Below are 21,432 nucleotides of genomic sequence, written 5' to 3'. Positions count from 1 at the left end.
TGACATTTCCTTGATCATTCCCCACACCTGCACTAATGGAGTAGTTCTATTTATTGATTCACAAAATGTTCTCCAATACTCTTTTTTCGTCTTTTTAATAACATACCTTACTTTAGCTTGGTGCCTCTTATACCGGATCATATCTTAAAAATTATGTGTTCTTCTTAATATTCTAAATGCTTTATTCCGTTCTCTTATTGCGACTGTGCACGCTTGTGTCCACCATGGCACTATCTTACTTCTTTTCCCTATTCTACTCTTTAGCACAGGGGGCGTCAAACGTACAGCCCGTGGGCTGGATCAGGCCTGCGAACAGGTTTTGTGTGGCCCGCGAGATGAGTTGGCTAAGTATAAAATTGAGCTGTAATTGTTTAATGAAAGAAACTGCTGTTCTAAATGTGCCCACTGGGTGTCGCAATAACAACTCTGTTGGGCAAGCAAACGCTTTATACCGGGGCCAAGCAAAAGGTACGCAGTAAAAACGCATATTGCTATGGTAACGCATGGCTATGGCTCCTCCCCTCGAACAAATGAAACGCAAAACTTGCAGTTTTAGGTCTTCTGCTTCGAACGCATTGTTCTTTGGCACTAAATGTCTCTGTCAAAAATGGGAATGTAACTCAACCATATTTTCTACGTCTGTGTGTGTAGTTTGTTGAGTTAGCACATGGTTAATACCTGGACATGACAAATGAGGTATTTGACACCTGGAAGTTTATTTATTTAGTTCAATCCCAGATAGGCTGTGACTTCATGCTTATTGGCTTTGTAGATACACTGAGACGAAATCTAAGTTCGTTTTGTTTTTCAAACTGCACACATTTGTTCCCCCTCAGAATTCTAAGTGTTTTGTCAAAAGGATTATTTGTGATTTGTGCATTTTAAGAATGTGCTTGTTCTATTTTTGGCCAAAGAAAAAAAAAATCTGAAGTTGTCTTTGTTTTTATGTCATCATGCCATGATTTTACCACTCTGGCCCACCTGGGAATAGATTTTCCTCCATGTGGCCCCTGAGCTAAAATGAGTTTGACACCCCTGTTTTAGCATGCTCTGTTTTGCTGCTTCCATTATGCACTTTGTAATACATATATTAAGTTGCTCAATATTACATATATGTTATATTTTATTTTGCTACTATGGTACACTTTTAGTCTACTTAATACCTGCATTATCCTTTCCATCCTTACCCTCTCCATCCTTTGAAACTGAGCAACTGTGTGGAACAATTTCCCTTGTGGATCAATAAAGTGTGTCTAAGTCTAAGTCTAAGTCTAAAAATAAGTATTAATCGGCTGGACATTTTTAAATGTGCTGGATGCCTGCATGTTTTTCATTCCTAAGAACAGCAATTCTTATCATGTCGAACTTTGATTGGCTGGCTTTTTGTGTGATTGTTGCAGACAAAAATACTTTTTTTTTAATTCAAGGCCACTCTTTGAGAAAGTTGTGTCAAAAATTGCAAGGTTTTGAGGCAATTTAAAAAAACAACAACTTTGAATCAACTTTATGAATATGTTATTACTGTTAAGTACTAATGTCAAAAAGCACATGATTTCAACAAAAATTGTAAAACAAATACTGTATTGATGTTTTACTCGTTTTATACCACACAAACTTAAAAGCAAACAATAGTGGCAGTAAAAGCACATACGCAGAGCTTTTTCTACCTTCGACTCCTATCTTCCTTCTTCTTTTTTGTCTTCTCTTTCTCTCTCTTTACTCTTCCTGCTTTTATCTTGGATCAAAAACCTCAAGGCCTCCATGTATAGTTCAAATAAAAAGAACAGTAAAAGATGTTCTGGCAGTTCTGCAGGCCATTAAAGAGCCGCTGTGAAGGTTTAGTGCAGGCCAGCCGAACATCACCCAAACAGGCTACCATGAATTGATTAGTTGAAAAACTTATTGGGGTGTTACCATTTAGTGGTAAATTGTACGGAATATGTACTGTACTGTGCAATCTACTAATAAAAGTTTCAATCAATCAATCAAAAGGCTTGATGAAACCATTTAAACGAGGATTGCTCGTATATGCCGTACTCCCGCCACCACGCAGGGGGCAACAACGAAAAATGTGTCAGTATAAAGCAGCAGTGAGATGAGTAGAAGAAGACTACTCATTCAACAAAAAACTAAACTAAATAAATTGCGAAAATCTGACTTTTGACAAGGACTGGATAACAAAGTTGTTTTTTAATTTTTTTTAAATATTGAACAACAAACATACATTTATAATTCACTCAACAGTCAAGGCACTTTCAACAACAAGGAAAGAAAACAAAAGCAAATACAGATAGAGTATTAAATATTAATAAATAATAATAATAATAAAACATTTATATATATATATATATATATATATATGAAGACAAAAAGGTCTACCTAAATCACTTTAAATGTTTTTAACAAATATATCAATTTAAGGGCTTTTGTACTCTTAATCATTCTTCAGGATTTGAATGATAATTATAAACCATTAAGCCAAGTAGAAAATGTAGGCCTTACTTTCATAAATCGACATTTATGTAGAAAACATTTTGCCTGGAGCATAATAATGTTGACAAACATTTCTCTATTACAGTTGTTTATCAAAAATACCAAATTTGATCTCTTCTATAGTGAATGGGGACATCTCCACACCCTTATTGTTTCTCAGCCAATCTCTGATCTCCTCCCAAAACACATGTACACTCTCACATTCCACTGGATAACAAAGTATGAATGTTCTTCCCAGAGCAAATGCTCGAATCATTGTTTTCTGTCGGACTTTTTAAGCGACGGACACATTGATCCAGACAAGCAGCATCCACAAGTTTAAGCTTCATCACGAAACTTGGTCAAATCTATGTAAGTAAATGTTGTGCATGAATATATTTAGTTGTTGTTTTTTTAATTGAAATTGCTGACTTCGTGTTGTCTTTTGTATTCCTGGTCGTGTTGTTTTTTTGTTGAAGAGTAACCCTGGGCGATCAGAGCTCGTTTTATACATGTAGCGCTAAATTTGACCAGTAGAGGGCGATAACGCCACACCTTAGGTTTAGTTGTGTCGCGTCACCTTGTTTAAATTAATTTTATTGTATTTATTTTAAATTTTAATTATTTTAAATATATATATATTTTGTGTTGTGTCACCTACTGTTACATTGTGTGCAATGTTTGATGTTGTTTAATTTCTATACGTGTAAACTAGAGATGTTCGATAATATCAGCCTGCCGATATTATCGGCCGATAAATGCGTTAAAATGTAATATCGGAAATGATCGGTATCGTTTTTTTTATTATCGGTATCGTTTTTCTAAAAAAAAATTAAATCAACATAAAAAACACAAGATACACTTACAATTAGTGCACCAACCCAAAAAACCTCCCTCCCCCATTCACACAAAAGGGTTGTTTCTTTCTGTTATTAATATTCTGGTTCCTACATTATATATCAATATATATCAATACAGTCTGCAAGGGATACAGTCCGTAAGCACACATGATTGTGCGTGCTGCTGGTCCACTAATAGTACTAACCTTTAACAGTTAATTTTACTAATTTTCATTAATTACTAGTTTCTATGTAACTGTTTTTATATTGTTTTACTTTCTTTTTTATTCAAGAAAATGTTTTTAATTTATTTATCTTACTTTATTTTATAAAATTTTTTTAAAAGTACCTTATCTTCACCATAGCTGGTTGTCCAAATTAGGCATAATAATGTGTTAATTCCATGACTGTATATATCTGTTGATATCGGTATCGGTAATTAAAGAGTTGGACAATATTGGAATATCGGATATCGGCAAAAAGCCATTATCGGACATCCCTAGCGTAAACATGTAGTTTAATGTGTGAATGTATTTGTAGAATGATTGAGGGCGTGTTCTTGGTTTCTTATGCAGGTTTATTGTAGGATATATATATATATATATATATATATATATATATATGTGTGTGTATATATGTCTTAATAAGGTTATCCAAAAAATAGTGCTCGATACCGTAGTAGAGCGCAATATATGTATGTGTGGGAAAAAAAAATCACAAGACTACTTCATCTCTACAGGCCTGTTTCATGAGGGGTTCCCTCAATCATCAGGAGATTTTAATGGGAGCATTCACATACCATGGTTTATATAGGGCACAGAGTGGGTGGGTACAGGCTGGCGTAGGGGCGTGGTGATTGGCTCATGTGTTACCTAGGAGGTGTTTCCGTCTGTGGCGGCATGCTGATACAATTTCGCTGCGCTTGTTGAGGGATGACAGGTCTGGACGGTAAATAATAAACAGTTTCTCTTTCAAGCATAGGTTGCATCTTTTATTACCACTATTGTAAGGTGTGCTGGATGCATCCAGCACACTGTGCTGGATGCATCCAGCCACAGACGGAAACACCTCCTAGGTAACACATGAGCCAATCACCACGCCCCTACGCCAGCCTGTACCCACCCACTCTGTGCCCTATATAAACCATGGTATGTGAATGCTCCCATTAAAATCTCCTGATGATTGAGGGAACCCCTCATGAAACAGGCCTGTAGAGATGAAGTAGTCTTGTGATTTTTTTTCCCACACATACATATATATGTGTATTTATATATATATATATATATATATATATATATATATATACGTATATACCATGAATTGATTAATGTGGACCCCGACTTAAACAAGTTGAAAAACGTATTCGGGTGTTACCATTTTTAGTGGTCAATTGTACGGAATATGTACTGTACTGTGTAAACTGTACTGTTTCATATAATGTATTCTCTTCCTTTGCAATCTACTAATAAACGTTTCAATCATTCAATCAATGTTTTCATTAACTTCCTCCCAGCGCGGTAACAACACACAAGAGCAACAGTCACGTTTTGGTCTACCATAAAGCAGTTCTTCTGCCGTAAACAACAATGTTGTGACACTCTTAAACATGCAATACTGCCATCTACTGTACATGCATATGTGACAGTGTTAACACGAAACCATATATCAGGAGTGTTAACGTCAAGGCCCGAATTATCTATGGCCCCCTAGATGATATTTGATTAGTATTAGAACTGGCCCGCAGGCCACAGCCGCCTGCTGCTGTTTTGCACGCACCAATACTCCATCAGTGTTGGCGCTAGGAATTTTTAAAATCAAGTCATAAAAAAGGGGTCCCACAGTAAATTTTTGGGGTGCCACTTTTTTGTAAGCGTTTTGAAAACAAATAATAAATGTGTGCGTTATCCTGTTATATCTTACATTCTATATTGTGTTTTGGAAAAAGGTTGTCAAACTTAACTTAATTCATTTAAAAAAATAATATAAAAGAAAACACATTTTTATGCATATGTAAATGTATTCAGTTATAAACATTCATTCACTTTCTTCTTTCCTTCATGGATCTAAACTTTACTGCTGCCGGTGGTTTTTTCAAAATTTTTATTGTTTTTTTTTAGAATGTGTTTGTTCTATTTTTGGCATAAGTAAAACGAAGAAAACAATCTGAAGTTGTCTTGATTTTTGAGTTTTAATGCCATGATTTTAATAGTCCGGCCTGCAGATGCATAGATTTTCTTCCAAGCAGCCCCTGAGCTAAAATGAGTTTGACACACCTGTACTATATTTTATTCATGAAAAAAAATACACAATGGACATCATTGATGTAAAATACCCAATGGACGATATACTTTTTTCATGTTTATTTTATGTTCATATTTTCAGTCTTAAGAAGCGTAAAGAAATAAAACTAAATAGAAGGAACATCAATCCCATACAAAACTTTTGGAGCATCTGTTTCTTCATAGTGTTAACTAGCAGCACACGCTGGAATTGAGTAGCGAGGGCAGAATAATGACTTTATTAACAGTGCAGTGTGAAAGCCGATGTGTTACTTTGTATTTAAGTCAACTAAGTCTCAAAGAAATATAAACTGGGGTGACACTTTCTGACCAAACATCCACATTTCCTTGCCCGGCCCCTGAGCCTTTAAACTCTTGAAGCTGCGGCCCTCTTCATTAAGTAGTTGAATAGTCCTGGTTTAGTGTAATCCTATCTTTAGTCTTGAGTATCAGCAGGTGACAACATGTTGCTGTACATGTTGGTCCTCATGGCGTATCGCAGCAGCAGGTGGATGCCCAGGAAGCAGAGACTCAACTTGTACGTTCTCTTCTATTCCACTTTATTAATATTATTGTTTTATTTTTTAAAACCTGTGTCATTTTTACAGCCAAATAATCAACGTGCTGTTCACAGCCCTCGTGGTGGTCCCTCAGCTGTACGTCATCGCCAGGTACTTTACAACTTTGTAGACAGGTTTGCGGAACATCTGCTGGTCCAAAAAAAGAAAATATGTTTGCTTCCAAAGGCCCAAATCGTCAAGATACTGCAAGCAGCCTTTAGTGAACAACATGTCAGCGTCCATCGCCCTGTCGCTCATCGCATCAGGTAACTATTCTTTAGCCACGTGTTAAAATATGAAATATACCTTTTTTTGAAAAACAACAACAAACATTTGTTTAATAAGTTCTAAGGCAAGTTCCAGGAATACAATCACCACCCCCCACACACACACACACAAAACAAGACATCCATAAAATATAAAATAAGGGGGAAAATAATAAGTAACGACAAATAAAATAAATTAAAACTACACAAAATAAAATAACATTAATATAGGGGTCCCCAAACTTTTTGACTCGGGGGCCGCATTGGGTTAAAAAAATCTGGCCCGGGGCCCGTTTTGCAGGTTTCCCTGTATGTGTGTGTGTGTGTGTATATATATATATATATATATATATATATATATATATATATATATATTTACACACATATATATATGTGTGTGTATGTATGTATATATATATGTGTATGTATATACATATGTATGTCTTTATATATATATATATATATATATATATGTATGTATATATGTATATGTATGTATATATACATATGTGTAAATATATGTATGTATATACAGTATATATACAGTATATGTGCATGTATGTATGTATATATATATGTATGTATATATGTATATATATATATATGTATGTATATGTGTATGTATGTATGTATATATTTGTATGGATATATATATATATATATATACATACATACATACATACATACATACATACACACATATATATATATATACATACACATATATATATATGTATATATATATATATATATACATATATATATATATATATATATATATATATATATATATATATATATATATATATATATATATATATATATATATATATATATATATATATATATATATATATATGGGGCAATCAAAACACTCAGTTTTGAAGAGAGGAAAGAAAACGTCTCCTTTCTTAAAACGGCTCTCTGGAATCATACATTATTGTATCATTAAGTAGAACTGAAGGTTGGATGAAGGGAAATGAGTCCAACAGAAGAAGGGGAGGTATGAAAAACACTAACCTTATAACAGACCTATTTGTCTTTAAGTTGAAGTGGAGTGGTAATTGTTTTTTTTGGTGACACCTCGTGGGCACAATAATTCGCAAAGTTAAGCTCATGACGCATTAGGTTAAATGATGCGGACACAATTGTTACTGAGTACTTTTAAATACTCTTCTGCCTTGGAGACTTTGTATGTGTAAGTAACATACAACTATAATACTTATTTATACTTACACTGCCATATTCTTCAATTATTAATACATATGTCTAGCTTGTGTGCTATTGTGTGCTTCGCTGTTGTGTAGCTGCTAGCTCCTATTAGCCTATTGCCTACAATGTTTACCTTTTGTAATACTTTATCCCCCCCCCCCCCGAAAAAAGGTTTTTCGGTGGTCTTCACCCTAATCGAGACAGTTCCTCAGGGCTTGTGGGCGTCCTTCCAGGTGTTTGGATTGCTGTCATTGGGACACGCAGTGTGCAGCGCCATCTTGACGCTGACTGCGTCCGCATGCGTAAGACGCTCCGCTCCGTCTTGAAAAAATAACGAAATCATCGCAGTGATTTTTTTTCCTTTTTTCTTTCTGCGCCTTTGTAGGCCGCAACCACACCCGAGCTGTACCACATGTCTCTGTTCCTTTCGCTGGCTTCCATTCTGAGCACAGGTAAAAAGTACATGCTAGCACATAATATTTATTATTATTTTATACTTTTCCGTATTACTTATTCTTAGAGATGTCCAATAATGGCTTTTTTGCCGATATATATCTAGCGTCCCGGAAGAGTTAGTGCTGCAAGGGGTTCTGGGTATTTGTTCTGTTGTGTTTATGTTGTGTTACGGTGCGGATGTTCTCCCGAAATGTGTTTGTCATTCTTGTTTGGTGTGGGTTCACAGTGTGGCGCATATTTGTAACAGTGTTGAAGTTGTTTATACGGCCACCCTCAATGTGACTTGTATGGCTGTTGACCAAGTATGCCTTGTGTGTGTGAAAAGCCGTAGATATTATGTGACTGGGCCGGCACGCAAAGGCAGTGCCTTCAAGGTTTATTGGCGCTCTGTACTTCTCACTACGTTCGTGTACCACTCCGTACAGCGGCGTTTTAAAAAGTCATAAATTGTACTTTTTGAAACCGATACCGATCATTTCCGATATTACATTTTAAAGCATTTATCGGCCGATAATATTGGCAGTCCGATATTATCAGACATCTCTACTTATTCTCCATTAAAAAGTGTTACTTTTGATTGATTTCTTTGACTTTTTGAATTGGTTTGAACTGTTCCAAAGTCTAAATGCTCCTTGCTAGTGTGAGTTAAATGCTTTCATGCTAATGTTAGCGTGTTTATGTTAGCATGCGAGCTAACTTTTTCTTAACAGTTTCCACCCTTGTGTTCTTTCAGCTACAGTAGGACGGGGGTTCATACGGCCGCATTCGTTGAGGTTTACCTGACACGTGAAACGTAACAAATTTTGGGGGTGCACTGTCCAGTTTAGCCACCAAATGGCAGTAGAGTGTTATATATCATAAAATAACGTTTCTTGCTAGCTTTTTAGCTAATTTTGTATGTTTAAACCTAAAAGTCATGTTTTTTTATACTTGGTGCCAACTTGGAAGTATGCTTATGTCGCTTATATTAACATGCTAACATTAGCAAGTCAACATTTTATGCTAGTTTTTTTTTTAGCTATTTTTCTATGTTTACACCTACAAGAACTGCATTTTGGTATTTTCTCTTAGCTGGACACCTGTTAGCATGCTATAGTTTTATGCCAGCTCTTTAGCTAATTGTGTATGGTTTGACTTAAAAATCATGGTTTTATGCTCCACGTCTCTTATATTAGCATGCTAACATTTTATGATAACGTTTTATGCCAGCTTTTTAGCTAATTTTGTATGTTAAAACCTAAAAATAGTGATTGAGTTACCAAGTGCTTTCGAGCTAGTATGCTAACAGTTTACGTGTGTTAGCACGTTAACTGTTAGCATGCTAACGCGCTCACAAGTATGCTAACATCTTTTGCTATCTTTTTAGCTAATTTTGTAGGTTTTCACCTAAAAATTGTTCATTTTACCTGGCGCCTCAAATTATGCTAACTTGTCCTATGTGTAGCTGCTGACAGAAGCACATTGTATATATGTTATATAATTTCATAGTTGGTTAGAGTAAATAAATACAATGTATAAATATAAGTTCCTATTTACATATAATGTGATTAAAAATGTATTATGAGGTACGGCTTTTTTTTTGCCGTAGCAGAATATGACGAGGCGTATGTAGTACTTGGCTTCACTGTAACCACGATGGGAGACGAGGGAAGACCGGTGTGTTGTTTCCTTTAATGTTAATAAGCTTACAATGATATGCCGAGGTATACTTATAACGATTTTGTAGACAAATGATACTATTTATAGTCACGGTGGAGAGTGGGGGGGGGGGGGCGCCAAAGATTTTCTTCTTCCAAGGGGGGGGCGTAACAGAAAATAATAGTCCTATGTCAGGGGTCGGCAACCTTTACCACTCAAAGAGCCATTTTGACCAGTTTCACAAATTAAAGAAAACAAGGGAAGCCACAAAACTCTTTTGAAATTTAAAATGAAATAACACTGCATACAAAGTTTTTTTTTGCTTTGTGCTATGTATAAACCAGGGGTCTCAGACACGCGGCCCCGCCCACCTCAGCCGACGCACGGGGGGGGGGGGGTATAATGTAGCCCGGAAGAGTTAGGGATGCATAGGATTCTGGGTATTTGTTTATTGTGTTTATGTTGTGTTACGGTGAGGATGTTCTCCCGAAATGTGTTTGTCATTCTTGTTTGGTGTGAGTTCACAGTGTGGCGCATATTAGTAACAGTGTTAAAGTTGTTTTATACAGCCATCGTCAGTGTAACCTGTATGGCTGTTGAACAAGTATGCCTTGCTGTCACTTTCGTGTTCAAGCAGAAGCTGCTTACAACATGTGGCTGGGCTGGCACACTGTTTGTACAGGATGTATCCATCCATCCATTTTCTATAGCTCATTCCCTTCAGGGTCGTGGGGGGCGCTGGAGCCTATCTCAGGATGTAGAGGGTGTTAAATGCTGTGCCATCACGGCACGCCCTTATTATTGTTGTTAGGGTGAACATCTGAGAATATTTGCCCCGGAAGATTTCTGGGAGAGGCACTGAAATCCGGAAGTCTCCCAGGAAAATCGGGAGGGTCGGCAAATATGCAGCTGAGCCGCATCAGAGTGATCAAAGAGCCGCGGGTTGCCGACCCCTGTCCTATGTCATCATGCTAACATTATGCTCGCTTTTTAACGGATTTTGTTTGTTTAATCTTAAAAATCATAGATTTTGATACTTGCCGACATCTTTGAAGTATGCTAGCATTTTATGCTAATCACCAAAAATTATTCCCGAGCGCGGCCACCGCTGCTGCCCACTGCTCCCCTCACCTCCCAGGGGGTGAACAAGGGGATGGGTCAAATGCAGAGGACAAATTTCACCACACCGAGTGTGTGTGCGACAATCATTTGTACTTTAACTGTACTCTACTTGTTCAGGCAGTTTTATATATTTACACGTAAGATAGGCTCCAGCGCCCCCCGCGACCCCGAAGGGAATAAGCGGTAGGAAATGGATGGATGGATGGACGTAAAAAATAGTGCATTTTAATACTTGGCGCTGTCTCAGAAGTACGCTAACTCGTCCTATGTCACCATGCTTGTCAGAATAATTGTATCCAAGTTATCACAAAACTTTGTGTTTCAATGAGGTCCCGGCGAGTAGACAAAAGCTGTCTTTGAACCTACCAAGAAGAAGGCTTGTAAAACTCCACTGTGTAGGATGGGAAGCAACATGAAGGTGTTCTGTTTCTTTGATGTATTGTAATCAACATAAAGATATTGTCTTGACCCAAGATCTACAAAGCAAAGAGGAAGCAGGACCTGAATCCCCTCCAGGGACCTCTTCTTTGAACTGTTTTACGACCTTTTCTGTGAACTGTTTACAACCTTTTCTTTAAACTGACCCCCTCCCTTAGAAACAGCTGTTGCCATGTAATCAGGGAAAGTCCAAATAAAAGAGGAGGCGTACAATCTTTCGTCAGGGGCGTGGGACGACACTGTAGGACGACACTGTATGTACAAGGGTACAGTGTCTACATGTCTCTCCTCAATTGAGCCAAATTTAATTCTGTCTGTTTAATTCCTTGCTTTTGTCTTGTTTAATAGATGTCATCAGTGTTTGAACCTGACAATGCTAACATTAGCATGCTAACAATTCATGATAGCTTTTTAGCTAAATGTGTATATTTAAACCTAAAAACCATGGATTTTGATGCTAGGCGCCATCTCAAAATTGAAAGTATGCTAACGTCTCTTATATTAGCATGCTAATGTTTTATGCTAGCTCTTTAGCTAATTTTGTATTTTTAAACCTAAAAATAGTGGATTTGGATCTTAGAAGTATACCAGCTATGACTGACCACAGGCCAGAGGTTCAGGGCTCAGATAGCAGGCCCGTCAGAATTTCCTGGTTATTAATAGATGCTAGTACAATACTTGGTCTTAACTTTGACATCACATTGTGTGCTTTTTAGGTGCACTTGTGGTCAAAGGAGTCCTGTGGTTGACAGAAGGCAGGAACAAGTCAAAAGAGTCCAGCTGTCATCCAATCTGCTCACATAAATATTTCATGTGCTTTCCATGCCGCCGGCAGCAGGTAACTCCAAACTATGGCAATGAAAGTCACTTTTAATGCTTGACTGGACCAAAAGCAGGTGTTTTCTTTGGATCCATTCCGGGTGTAAGGGCTCACAGGAAGTTATTGGCGATGTAACAAGTCTTGTATGGATACTAATAGAAGGAATGTTCCGCTGACCAAGTCAAAGATGAATGAGGCATATTAATAATATTAAGTTATTGCATCAAACAGATTTGAGTTTATGGATAAAAAAAAAGAAGCTGGGAAACAATAACCAGATCACCTCAGAGGAAAGTTGTCAGATTTCAACATAAGGAAAGTAAAATATGAAAAGCAACAAGAGCAGTTTTCAAAGAGAAAAATACAAAATTACCTTCTATAATATGTCTTATGATTATTTAAATCTCACATTTTTTGCATATCTTCAGGGGTTAGTGCATGTGCCTCACAATACGAAGGTCCTGAGTAGTCCTGGGTTCAATCCCGGGCTCGGGATCTTTCTGTGTGGAGTTTGCATGTTCTCCCTGTGACTGCGTGGGTTCCCTCCGGGTAATCCGGCTTCCTCCCACCTCCAAAAACATGCACGTGGGGATAGGCTGATTGGCAACACTAAATTGGCCCTAGTGTGTGAATGTGAGTGTGAATGTTGTCTGTCTATCTGTGTTGGCCCTGTGATGACGTGGCGACTTGTCCAGGGTGTGCAGCTGAGATAGGCTTCAGCACCCCCCGCGACCCCGAAAGGGACAAGCGGTAGAAAATGGATGGATGTATTTTCTTAAAAATAAAAAAAATTGTAGTTTTCACCAAGTCCCCTTGGGAAAATCTGGAATATTCCGCATGTCACATGACCCTCAGAAAGTTACATCATTCACATCCCATGAAGTTTGTCTGCTTTATTTTTATTCTATCATAATTCTGCTGTGAAGGTGGTTAAATAATCTCAGCACATTGTTTTTTTCATGTTTAATCTGTCAACATGCTTTTATGTCACGTGGTTATTATATGTCATATTTGATCTATGCTAAAACTCTTCTTCTGCTTAGAAAGCTTGTGCAACAATGAAATAAAGTTTCCTGATATCCATATCAGGAAACTTGATTTACACATTGCACATTTCAATATTCCAAAATGTGTATTATCACATTTACAGTTGGAAAAAAAGAAATTTTATTTTAGCACTGCTTTGGTTGATTTTCAATAATAGCGAATAAGTCAACAAAATGTATTTATTTCCGGTACCAAAGGGTGCATTAAGTGTATTACTGTCTGCAACTGCAGAATTCAAAAGTATTGTAGTAGTGTCTGTAATAAGCATCAGGTTGAGGATATTATGCTTAACAGCTGCGGCTGTAGACAACCTCCAGATGTAGTTTTAGAAAGTAAATATCCCAAGATGGCAGCAGCTGCTTTTGAAATGTCAAGAGTAGCTTTATCTATCTAGCTCTGTGCAAGTTCAAAACATTTAATTACAACCAACTCATCAGTGCTGTTATTGATGACTCAGCAGTTTGGTTTTATTGTTGTCCTCCTCGCATTGGTTGTGTTGTACAACATAATTGTTCATGAATCACCAAGTGACCACAAACACACACACTTTCTCAAGCACTGCGGACCATTATATAAGGTAGAAATATAACTTGTAAATTAACTGCATAAATATTTTATCTACACTCTTTGAATCAATGGTTCTTTTTGCCTTCTTGTTATTCTTTGTATTGGAAAAGCACTTTAAATTGCCGTGTGTAATAATTGTGTTCTATGAATAAACTTGCCTTGCCGTTAGTACATTTTGGAAAGAACCAATCATTTCGTTAGCCTCACTTTGAAAACACTGAAACGTGACACATTTGACACAACATTCATTTATTTGAAGTTTTGTAGATTAAAATGTTTCATATATTGTTCTAAGTTAACATTGCTGATCAATTTGAGTGATCATTTATTGAGTTTACAAAATTTTATTTTTCAGTTTCAAATGGTTGAAATCGGTCAAAAAAATTTTAGTTTGAAAAAGGATAAAAACATGTTTTAATTTTGGGCAAATTGGTGCACTTTAAATCTTTTTTGACAGACTAAAAACAATGTTAATAAAATTTGTTCTTTGCTGTAAGTTGAACTATATTTTTTCTTTATTGTTAAATATACAATTTATGCAGAGGTGTACTTATAACAATTTAACAGACACATACCATTTATAGTTGTATTTGTAATGAGCAGCACTGTAATAAACACTTACTAATACAGGAGTTAAAAAACGTCACATTAGCCAAGAGGCTAATTCTAGTGCCCTGCTGGGATAGAATAGTGAATAAAAATGTTGGAAAAGTAGATTTGATAAAGAAACAAACACAGCTGATTATTAAAGTGCGGCACAGGATGATTTGCATAATATTTGACTAGTGTAAACTGAAATATGTGCTTTAATCAGATTGGTATATGCCTCCACTTTGACAACTGTTTCAACTTTAAATATTCAAACTTTTTCCAATGCGCTGAGATTGTAGTACTACAAGTACATTGTGTGTATTTGTACACAACTTCCCCAACACAAGTCTAAGATGTGCTAACCTAAAAGAGCATCATAGTCGATGTACCAGGCTAGCGAGCCTTCAGAGGGTCGGACCCCCGTGACGGGCCACTTGTCAGGGCGGTCCTTGCTGCGGCTCAGCTGGGTGATGAGCTCGTGTTTGTTTTTGCCCAACACTAACACGGCCACCTTTTGAGCTCGGTTGATGGCGCCGAGCGTGAGGCTCATGCGGCGGTGTGGCTTCCCGGGGCTCTCTCTGAGGACCACCAGGCCCTCCTGGCTGTCGGTGGCATCGCCGCCGGGGAAGAGCGACGCCGTGTGGCCATCATGGCCGACTCCCAGGAGCACAAAGTGGAAGCTGGAGGCGTTGACGTGGTTGGCGATGTCCTCCTGGTACATTTGTGCTGCGTGGTCGTCCTCCACGCAGAGACGCTGGCCCAGCTGCACCAACATGGGGTGGATGTTGAGGTAAGGGACGTGCACGTGCTGCAGGAGATGCCGCTGGAGGTTGAAGAAGTTGGACTCAGGATCGCTGAGCGGCACGCAGCGTTCGTCCACCATCCAAATGTGGGTGTTCCTCCACGGGAAGGAGAAGTGGTGCAAGGCCAGCCTCTGGAAGAGAGCGATGGGCGTGGCCCCACCGGAGAGGGCCAGGTGGAAAACGCCGCCTTGGAGCACCGCCGCCTCTGCCGCTTCCTGCATGTCTGCCGCCAGACGCTCCACCAGCTCCTCGGCCCAAGCGGACACCATAGTGGCGTTACGGAACTTCCCTTGCATGGCCTGGAAACTAGCGGCCGACGCTCCGCCTACGTGATCCGGGCTGATGATCACCGCCTCGCTGGTGAAGCCGATCTCCTTCCCCTTCAGACAAACGTCCAACAGGTCTCCGTTGTCGGCGCCTCCGGGGTACACGCGGGGGAAGGAGCCTGCTAAGCTCTGAAGCAGCGGCGTCCAAAAGCCCCAAGAAGCTAAAAGATTCTCAGTACTAATGAAAGTATTTTTGTGTCCAGTGAAGATGTGAGAGATGAGTTCTGCATAAGCTTCCTGCTGTACTTTTGGGGTTTGGATGTAGTAATGTGAAGCTGGCAAGCCCACAACAAGAATATCCGCTTGCTCCGTCACTTCCTTCCACTTGCCCTCCATCACAGAAGGCTTGAAGAGGTTCTTGGTCACCAGGACTGCTGGGTATTGAAGGTTGCCGTGGCCAAAGTAGAAAATGATCTGCTTGGGCTTGCAGTGAAGGTTGTGCTGGTCCTGCACACAGAACACGTCATTCTTAAAGAGAACACGTGCGTATCCCACACGCTGGTCCAACATCTTCCCTGCCAGCAGAAGAAAGGGCACGCCCTCGTACTGCGCCGCCTCCATGTGCGCCAAAACGGCTGCAACAGACAATTCATACTCTTGGATTGCAACTTTTTACACTTGGACAAAAACATGAATAAGTTCCCACCTGCAAACGTTGGCGTCAGGCTGACGTGATCTTTGGTCTTGTTGAGCTCCTGCTGGACCTCAGCTTGGTACGCTTGGTACTGGCCCGTCACCGCTTGGTTCTTGCCTAAAGGCAGCAGAGAACTGAAGATCCGAAGCTTGTTCTGGAGAACGTCCTCACTGTCGCTGAGATTTGCAGGAAGCCTCATCGTCAGTAGAGTCAAGACCTCAGTCAGGTGGTTCTGTATCACGTCTCTGATCACGCCGTACTGATCATAGAAGGGAATGCGACCTGTGAGAAAACAATCGCAGAATTTATTTGTCGTAGGAAAGCCAGCTTGTATTGCAGAACAGTTTTACTCGCCCCTGAAAGAAACTTAACTGGCAACACAACAATAAGATCAACAAGGACATTTTGATGGGCCATCTATCTGTGTTACGTATGAACCTTCGGCCCAACCAAAGTTCATATAAAAGCTAAGATTAGCTATAAAAAAATGTGTGTTTGTGTTAGCATAATAACATGCCAGCGTTAGCATGCTGGTAAGAGAACAGTTAGCATATTTAAAAGATGATGCCAAGTACCAAAATCCATGATTTTTCAGTTTAGACGTGCACAATTAGCTCAAATGCTACCATAAAACATTAGCATGCTTACATGAGAACAGTTAGCATACCTGTAAGATTGCATCAATTATCAAAATCTGTGGGTTGTAGGTTCAAAACGTATACAACTAGCTAACCTACTAGCATAAAGCTTTAGCATGCTAAAATAGGAACAGTTAGCATACTTACAAGATGGCGCAAATAATCAAAATCAAAAAGTTGTGTTTTTGTTATTGTCAATAGTGCTGTGTGTGTGTACGTGTGTGTGTACGTATGTGTGCGATTTCTTCTTTTCTTTCTTTGTACAGAAATTTGTGTTTGCCACTTGCCTGTGAAAAGTGCTATTTGAATAAACGTTTGATTTGATTTTTAAATGGGAACAGTTCGCATACTTGCGTGTATAACTGTGTATATATGTGTGTATATGTGTGTATTTATGTTGTCCCGATACCAATAATTTGGTACCGGTACCAAAATGTATATCAATACTTTTCAAAATAAAGGGCTTTACAAAAAAATGTGGCTTTATTTTAACGGAAAGTCTTACAATAAGATAAACATATGTTTCCTATTGCACTCAAAGAACAATTTTAGAAGGTTAAAATATAAATGAAAGGGCATTAAACACATTGTGCTTTTCTTGTTGCACTCAAAGAACAATTTACTATTTTCCATATTAAATATAGTCTGCCATAATCAAGGATTAGGTTAGAATATGATAAAAAAAAGAAGCTTTGTTGACATATGAAATGCTTCATGATTTTTGGTTGCCAATTCTGGTCTGTGCTTTAAGAAAAGTACTAAAAACAAAACTATGGACAAGAGTATACAGATAAGCCATGTAGCAGGTAAAACACACTTTTGTTAAAGACAAAACACAAATCGTAGCAATTTGTTACCAAATTCAGTCATCTCACTTGCACTAGTTGACATTAGATGGATCTTGACTCCGCTAATATTTGACATCAATCCAAGCAGACGTGTGTGTCTACGCATCTACATGTTACGCATCTACATGTTTTGCATCTACATGTTACGCATCTACATGTTATGCATCTACATGTTACGTAACCACATGTTACGCATCTACTGTACCGGTACATGTTATGCATCTACAAACCCCGTTTCCATATGAGTTGGGAAATTGTGTTAGATGTAAATATAAACGGAATACAATGATTTGCAAATCATTTTCAACCCATATTCAGTTGAATATGCTACAAAGACAACATATTTGATGTTCAAACTGATAAACTTTTTTAATTTTGCAAATAATCATTAACTTTAGAATTTGATGCCAGCAAAACGTGACAAAGAAGTTGGTGGCAATAAATACTGATAAAGTTGAGGAATGCTCATCAAACACTTATTTGGAACATCCCACAGGTGAACAGGCAAATTGGGAACAGGTGGGTGCCATGATTGGGTATAAAAGTAGATTCCATGAAATGCTCAGTCATTCACAAACAAGGATGTCAACAAATGCGTGAGCAAATTGTTGAACAGTTTAAGAAAAACCTTTCTCAACCAGCTATTGCAAGGAATTTAGGGATTTCACCATCTACGGTCCGTAATATCATCAAAGGGTTCAGAGAATCTGGAGAAATCACTGCACGTAAGCAGCTAAGCCCTGACCTTCGATCCCTCAGGCTGTACTGCATCAACAAGCGACATCAGTGTGTAAAAGACATCACCACATGGGCTCAGGAACACTTCAGAAAACCACTGTCAGTAACTACAGTTGTTCGCTACATCTGTAAGTGCAAGTTAAAACTCTCCTATGCAAGGCGAAAACCGTTTATCAACAACACCCAGAAACGCCGATGGCTTCGCTGGGCCTGAGCTCATCTAAGATGGACTGATACAAAGTGGAAAAGTGTTCTCTGGTCTGACGAGTCCACATTTCAAATTGTTTTTGGAAACTGTGGACGTCGTGTCCTCCGGACCAAAGAGGAAAAGAACCATCTGGATTGTTATAGGCGCAAAGTTGAAAAGCCAGCATCTGTGGTGGTATGGGGGTGTATTAGTGCCCAAGACATGGGTAACTTACACATCTGTGAAGGCGCCATTAATGCTGAAAGGTACATACAGGTTTTGGAGCAACATGTTGCCATCCAAGCAACGTTACCATGGACGCTCCTGCTTATTTCAGCAAGACAATGCCAAGCCACGTGTTACATCAACGTGGCTTCATAGTAAAAGAGTGCGGGTACTAGACTGGCCTGCCTGTAGTCCAGACCTGTCTTCCATTGAAAATGTGTGGCAAATTATGAAGCCTAAAATACCACAACGGAGGCCCTCGGACAACTTAAGCTGTACATCAAGCAAGAATGGGAAAGAATTCCACCTGAGAAAAATGTGTCTCCTCGGTTCCCAAACATTTACTGAGTGTTGTTAAAAGGAAAGGCCATGTAACACAGTGGTGAACATGCCCTTTCCCAACTACTTTGGCATGTGTTGCAGCCATGAAATTCTAAGTTGATTATTATTTGCAAAAAAAAAAATAAAGTTTATGAGTTTGAACATCAAATATCTTGTCTTTGTAGTGCATTCAATTGAATATGGGTTGAAAAGGATTTGCAAATCATTGTATTCCGTTTATATTTATATCTAACACAATTTCCCAACTCATATGGAAACGGGGTTTGTATATGTCAAAATGCCAAATATCGGCGCAGATAATCGGTCGTTCTCTAATATATATAGAAGTATTTTTCCACAGTTCTACTGTACTTTTTGTTTTCATGTTGGGACTGCAGATGAAAATGCTAACTCCTGCATATTTACATGTTGAACTTTCATATGCTGGTTTAAAAGGAAAACGCCTTGTCCCATTTTAGATAAATAACAAAAGGTGTGAACACATGATGTCATCGTTTGGTTACCTTTCACATCCAGTGTCTCTTTCAAAACTATTTCTATTCTTTCAATGTGCTGCTTGTTCCAAATGGGGTCCAGAAACTTTCTGTTTTCTACTCTGAATGGAAGGATCTTGGACACCACCTAAAAAAAAGCATTGCAGTCAAAGTGAAAGGGAGACATGATGATGGTGAGACGCACAAAGTGTCCTCACCTGCTTCCCCAAGTAGTGGTCAATTCTGTACATTTCTTCCTCCTGCAACGAGTTCCCAAGCCGAGCCGCCAGCACTTGAGCGCTTTTCAGGTCGTGTCCAAAAGGTTTCTCTAGGACCACTCGGAGCCACGCACCTCCAGCGGCAGGACGGCAACCGGTGTGGATTTTATCTGCGACATCAGCGTAGGCGAATGCCGGCACCGAGAGGTAGAATAGTCGCCCGGCTTCGTTCAGACCTTCCTCTTGGGCCTGCCGCTCAATGTGTTTGGACAAGTCCTGGTAGTCCTCCGGGGTCTTGAGCTGCCGATACTGCGCTAGTCGCAAGAACTGCTCCTTCAGCACGGCGCAGCGCTGTTCTGACACATCCTTTGGGCACGACACCGCCTTCACGATACCGAAGAAAATGGGCGTGGCCTTGTCCGAAGGAGACTGTCCGCCAGCGTAGAAGGAGAAGGTGCTTCCTCTACTGACGTGGTTCAGGTAGAGCTGGAAGAAGCCCTGCCACAAGTACTTCCTGGCCAAATCCCCCGTGCCGCCGACTATGACCACGGAAACATGACCACGGCTCTGCTTTTTCACGTCGTCTTCGCCTCGTCCTCCACGGGCGCACAGCACGAGCACAAGCAGGACCACAGACACAAACATGTTGTGGTGTTAGGGCCTCCAAACGCTGCAACGACACACGACTTGCTTGTTATTGTTGCTCAACAATACCAGGCAGGTCAGCTAGAGATAAAACGGACTAGCAAAGTCAATCCAAGCTATCCAAACGTACCCAAAACTCCCAAAGTTGTGTGAAAAGGATCTGATGGAAATGACTTTGTAAAAGCTTAGTGTTGCTGTCATGAGGATAAACTTTGTACTTTGCCCAGAGGCACTGAGTGGCCCTGCTAGCTACAATAGTTGTGCTGTCAATACTGCTGGGCTGGAAGACTTCAACAAACCTGCTGCTCATTTGGCAACAACATGAAGTCAAGTATTGGGTAAACTGGGAAAGGCTGAAAAGTTAAAATGACGGGAAAACACAACACGCTTTGACCTTCATTTATGTGTGCGCTTCATTGTACAGATAATATCTTGTGATTCTCAAACTCTTTACACAAAATAGAACCTCAACTAAAGTAATATTTCAGCAAAGGAATACTGAATTTAAATTCAATTTTAGTGAATATTTGATAATATGCTGTTATAGCTAGAGTTAGGTATGAAACGATATTAAAAAATTCAAAATTCATATATATATATATACACAGTGTATATATATATATATATATACACACACACACACACACACACATATATATATATATATATATATATTTATATATATATATATATATATATACAGTGTGTATATATATATATATATATATATATATATACACACACACACATATATATATATATATATATATACACACACACACACACACACACATACATACATACACATATATATTCGAAAATACCATGTTAATAATGATAACCGTGACCATTTTGGTCACAATAACAATAATGTGAATTTTTTTAATATCGTTACATACTAAAATTTAATTTAAATTCAGTGTTCCTTTATATATATATATATTTTTTTTTTTTAAATTTATTTATAAAACAGACACACAATGTACATTCCTTGGCAGAAGAAACAATAAAAAAAAAATGTATTTAAAACTGATTCTTAAAAAAAAAT

General features: G+C 38.6%; 2 protein-coding genes across 2 annotated transcripts in view; one reads left to right on the top strand and one right to left on the bottom strand.

The window, feature by feature from the left end:
• The first annotated feature begins 2,681 nt into the window (after positions 1 to 2,681).
• LOC133570793 (uncharacterized) overlaps positions 2,682 to 21,432 on the top strand; it is a 48,645-nt gene continuing 29,894 nt past the window's right edge. The window contains exons 1-7 of the mRNA XM_061923510.1: positions 2,682 to 2,844; positions 6,031 to 6,128; positions 6,199 to 6,261; positions 6,337 to 6,416; positions 7,800 to 7,930; positions 8,014 to 8,080; positions 11,999 to 12,120. Coding sequence (XP_061779494.1) covers positions 6,055 to 6,128; positions 6,199 to 6,261; positions 6,337 to 6,416; positions 7,800 to 7,930; positions 8,014 to 8,080; positions 11,999 to 12,120 — 537 coding nt within the window. The 5' untranslated portion in view covers positions 2,682 to 2,844; positions 6,031 to 6,054. The remainder of the gene's footprint in view (positions 2,845 to 6,030; positions 6,129 to 6,198; positions 6,262 to 6,336; positions 6,417 to 7,799; positions 7,931 to 8,013; positions 8,081 to 11,998; positions 12,121 to 21,432) is intronic.
• h6pd (hexose-6-phosphate dehydrogenase (glucose 1-dehydrogenase)) overlaps positions 14,505 to 21,432 on the bottom strand; it is a 12,917-nt gene continuing 5,989 nt past the window's right edge. Inside the window, exons 2-5 of the mRNA XM_061923631.1 lie at positions 19,740 to 20,409; positions 19,552 to 19,669; positions 16,083 to 16,352; positions 14,505 to 16,011 (exon numbers count right to left, since the gene is read on the bottom strand). Of these exons, the coding sequence (XP_061779615.1) occupies positions 14,666 to 16,011; positions 16,083 to 16,352; positions 19,552 to 19,669; positions 19,740 to 20,384 (2,379 nt within the window). The 5' untranslated portion in view covers positions 20,385 to 20,409 and the 3' untranslated portion in view covers positions 14,505 to 14,665. The remainder of the gene's footprint in view (positions 16,012 to 16,082; positions 16,353 to 19,551; positions 19,670 to 19,739; positions 20,410 to 21,432) is intronic.

The sequence above is a fragment of the Nerophis lumbriciformis genome, linkage group LG28 (assembly GCF_033978685.3).
Source record: "Nerophis lumbriciformis linkage group LG28, RoL_Nlum_v2.1, whole genome shotgun sequence".
NCBI classification, from domain to species: domain Eukaryota; kingdom Metazoa; phylum Chordata; class Actinopteri; order Syngnathiformes; family Syngnathidae; genus Nerophis; species Nerophis lumbriciformis.
The sequence above is the reverse complement of the archived record's forward strand: the minus strand, read 5'-3'. Positions and strand labels throughout refer to the sequence as shown.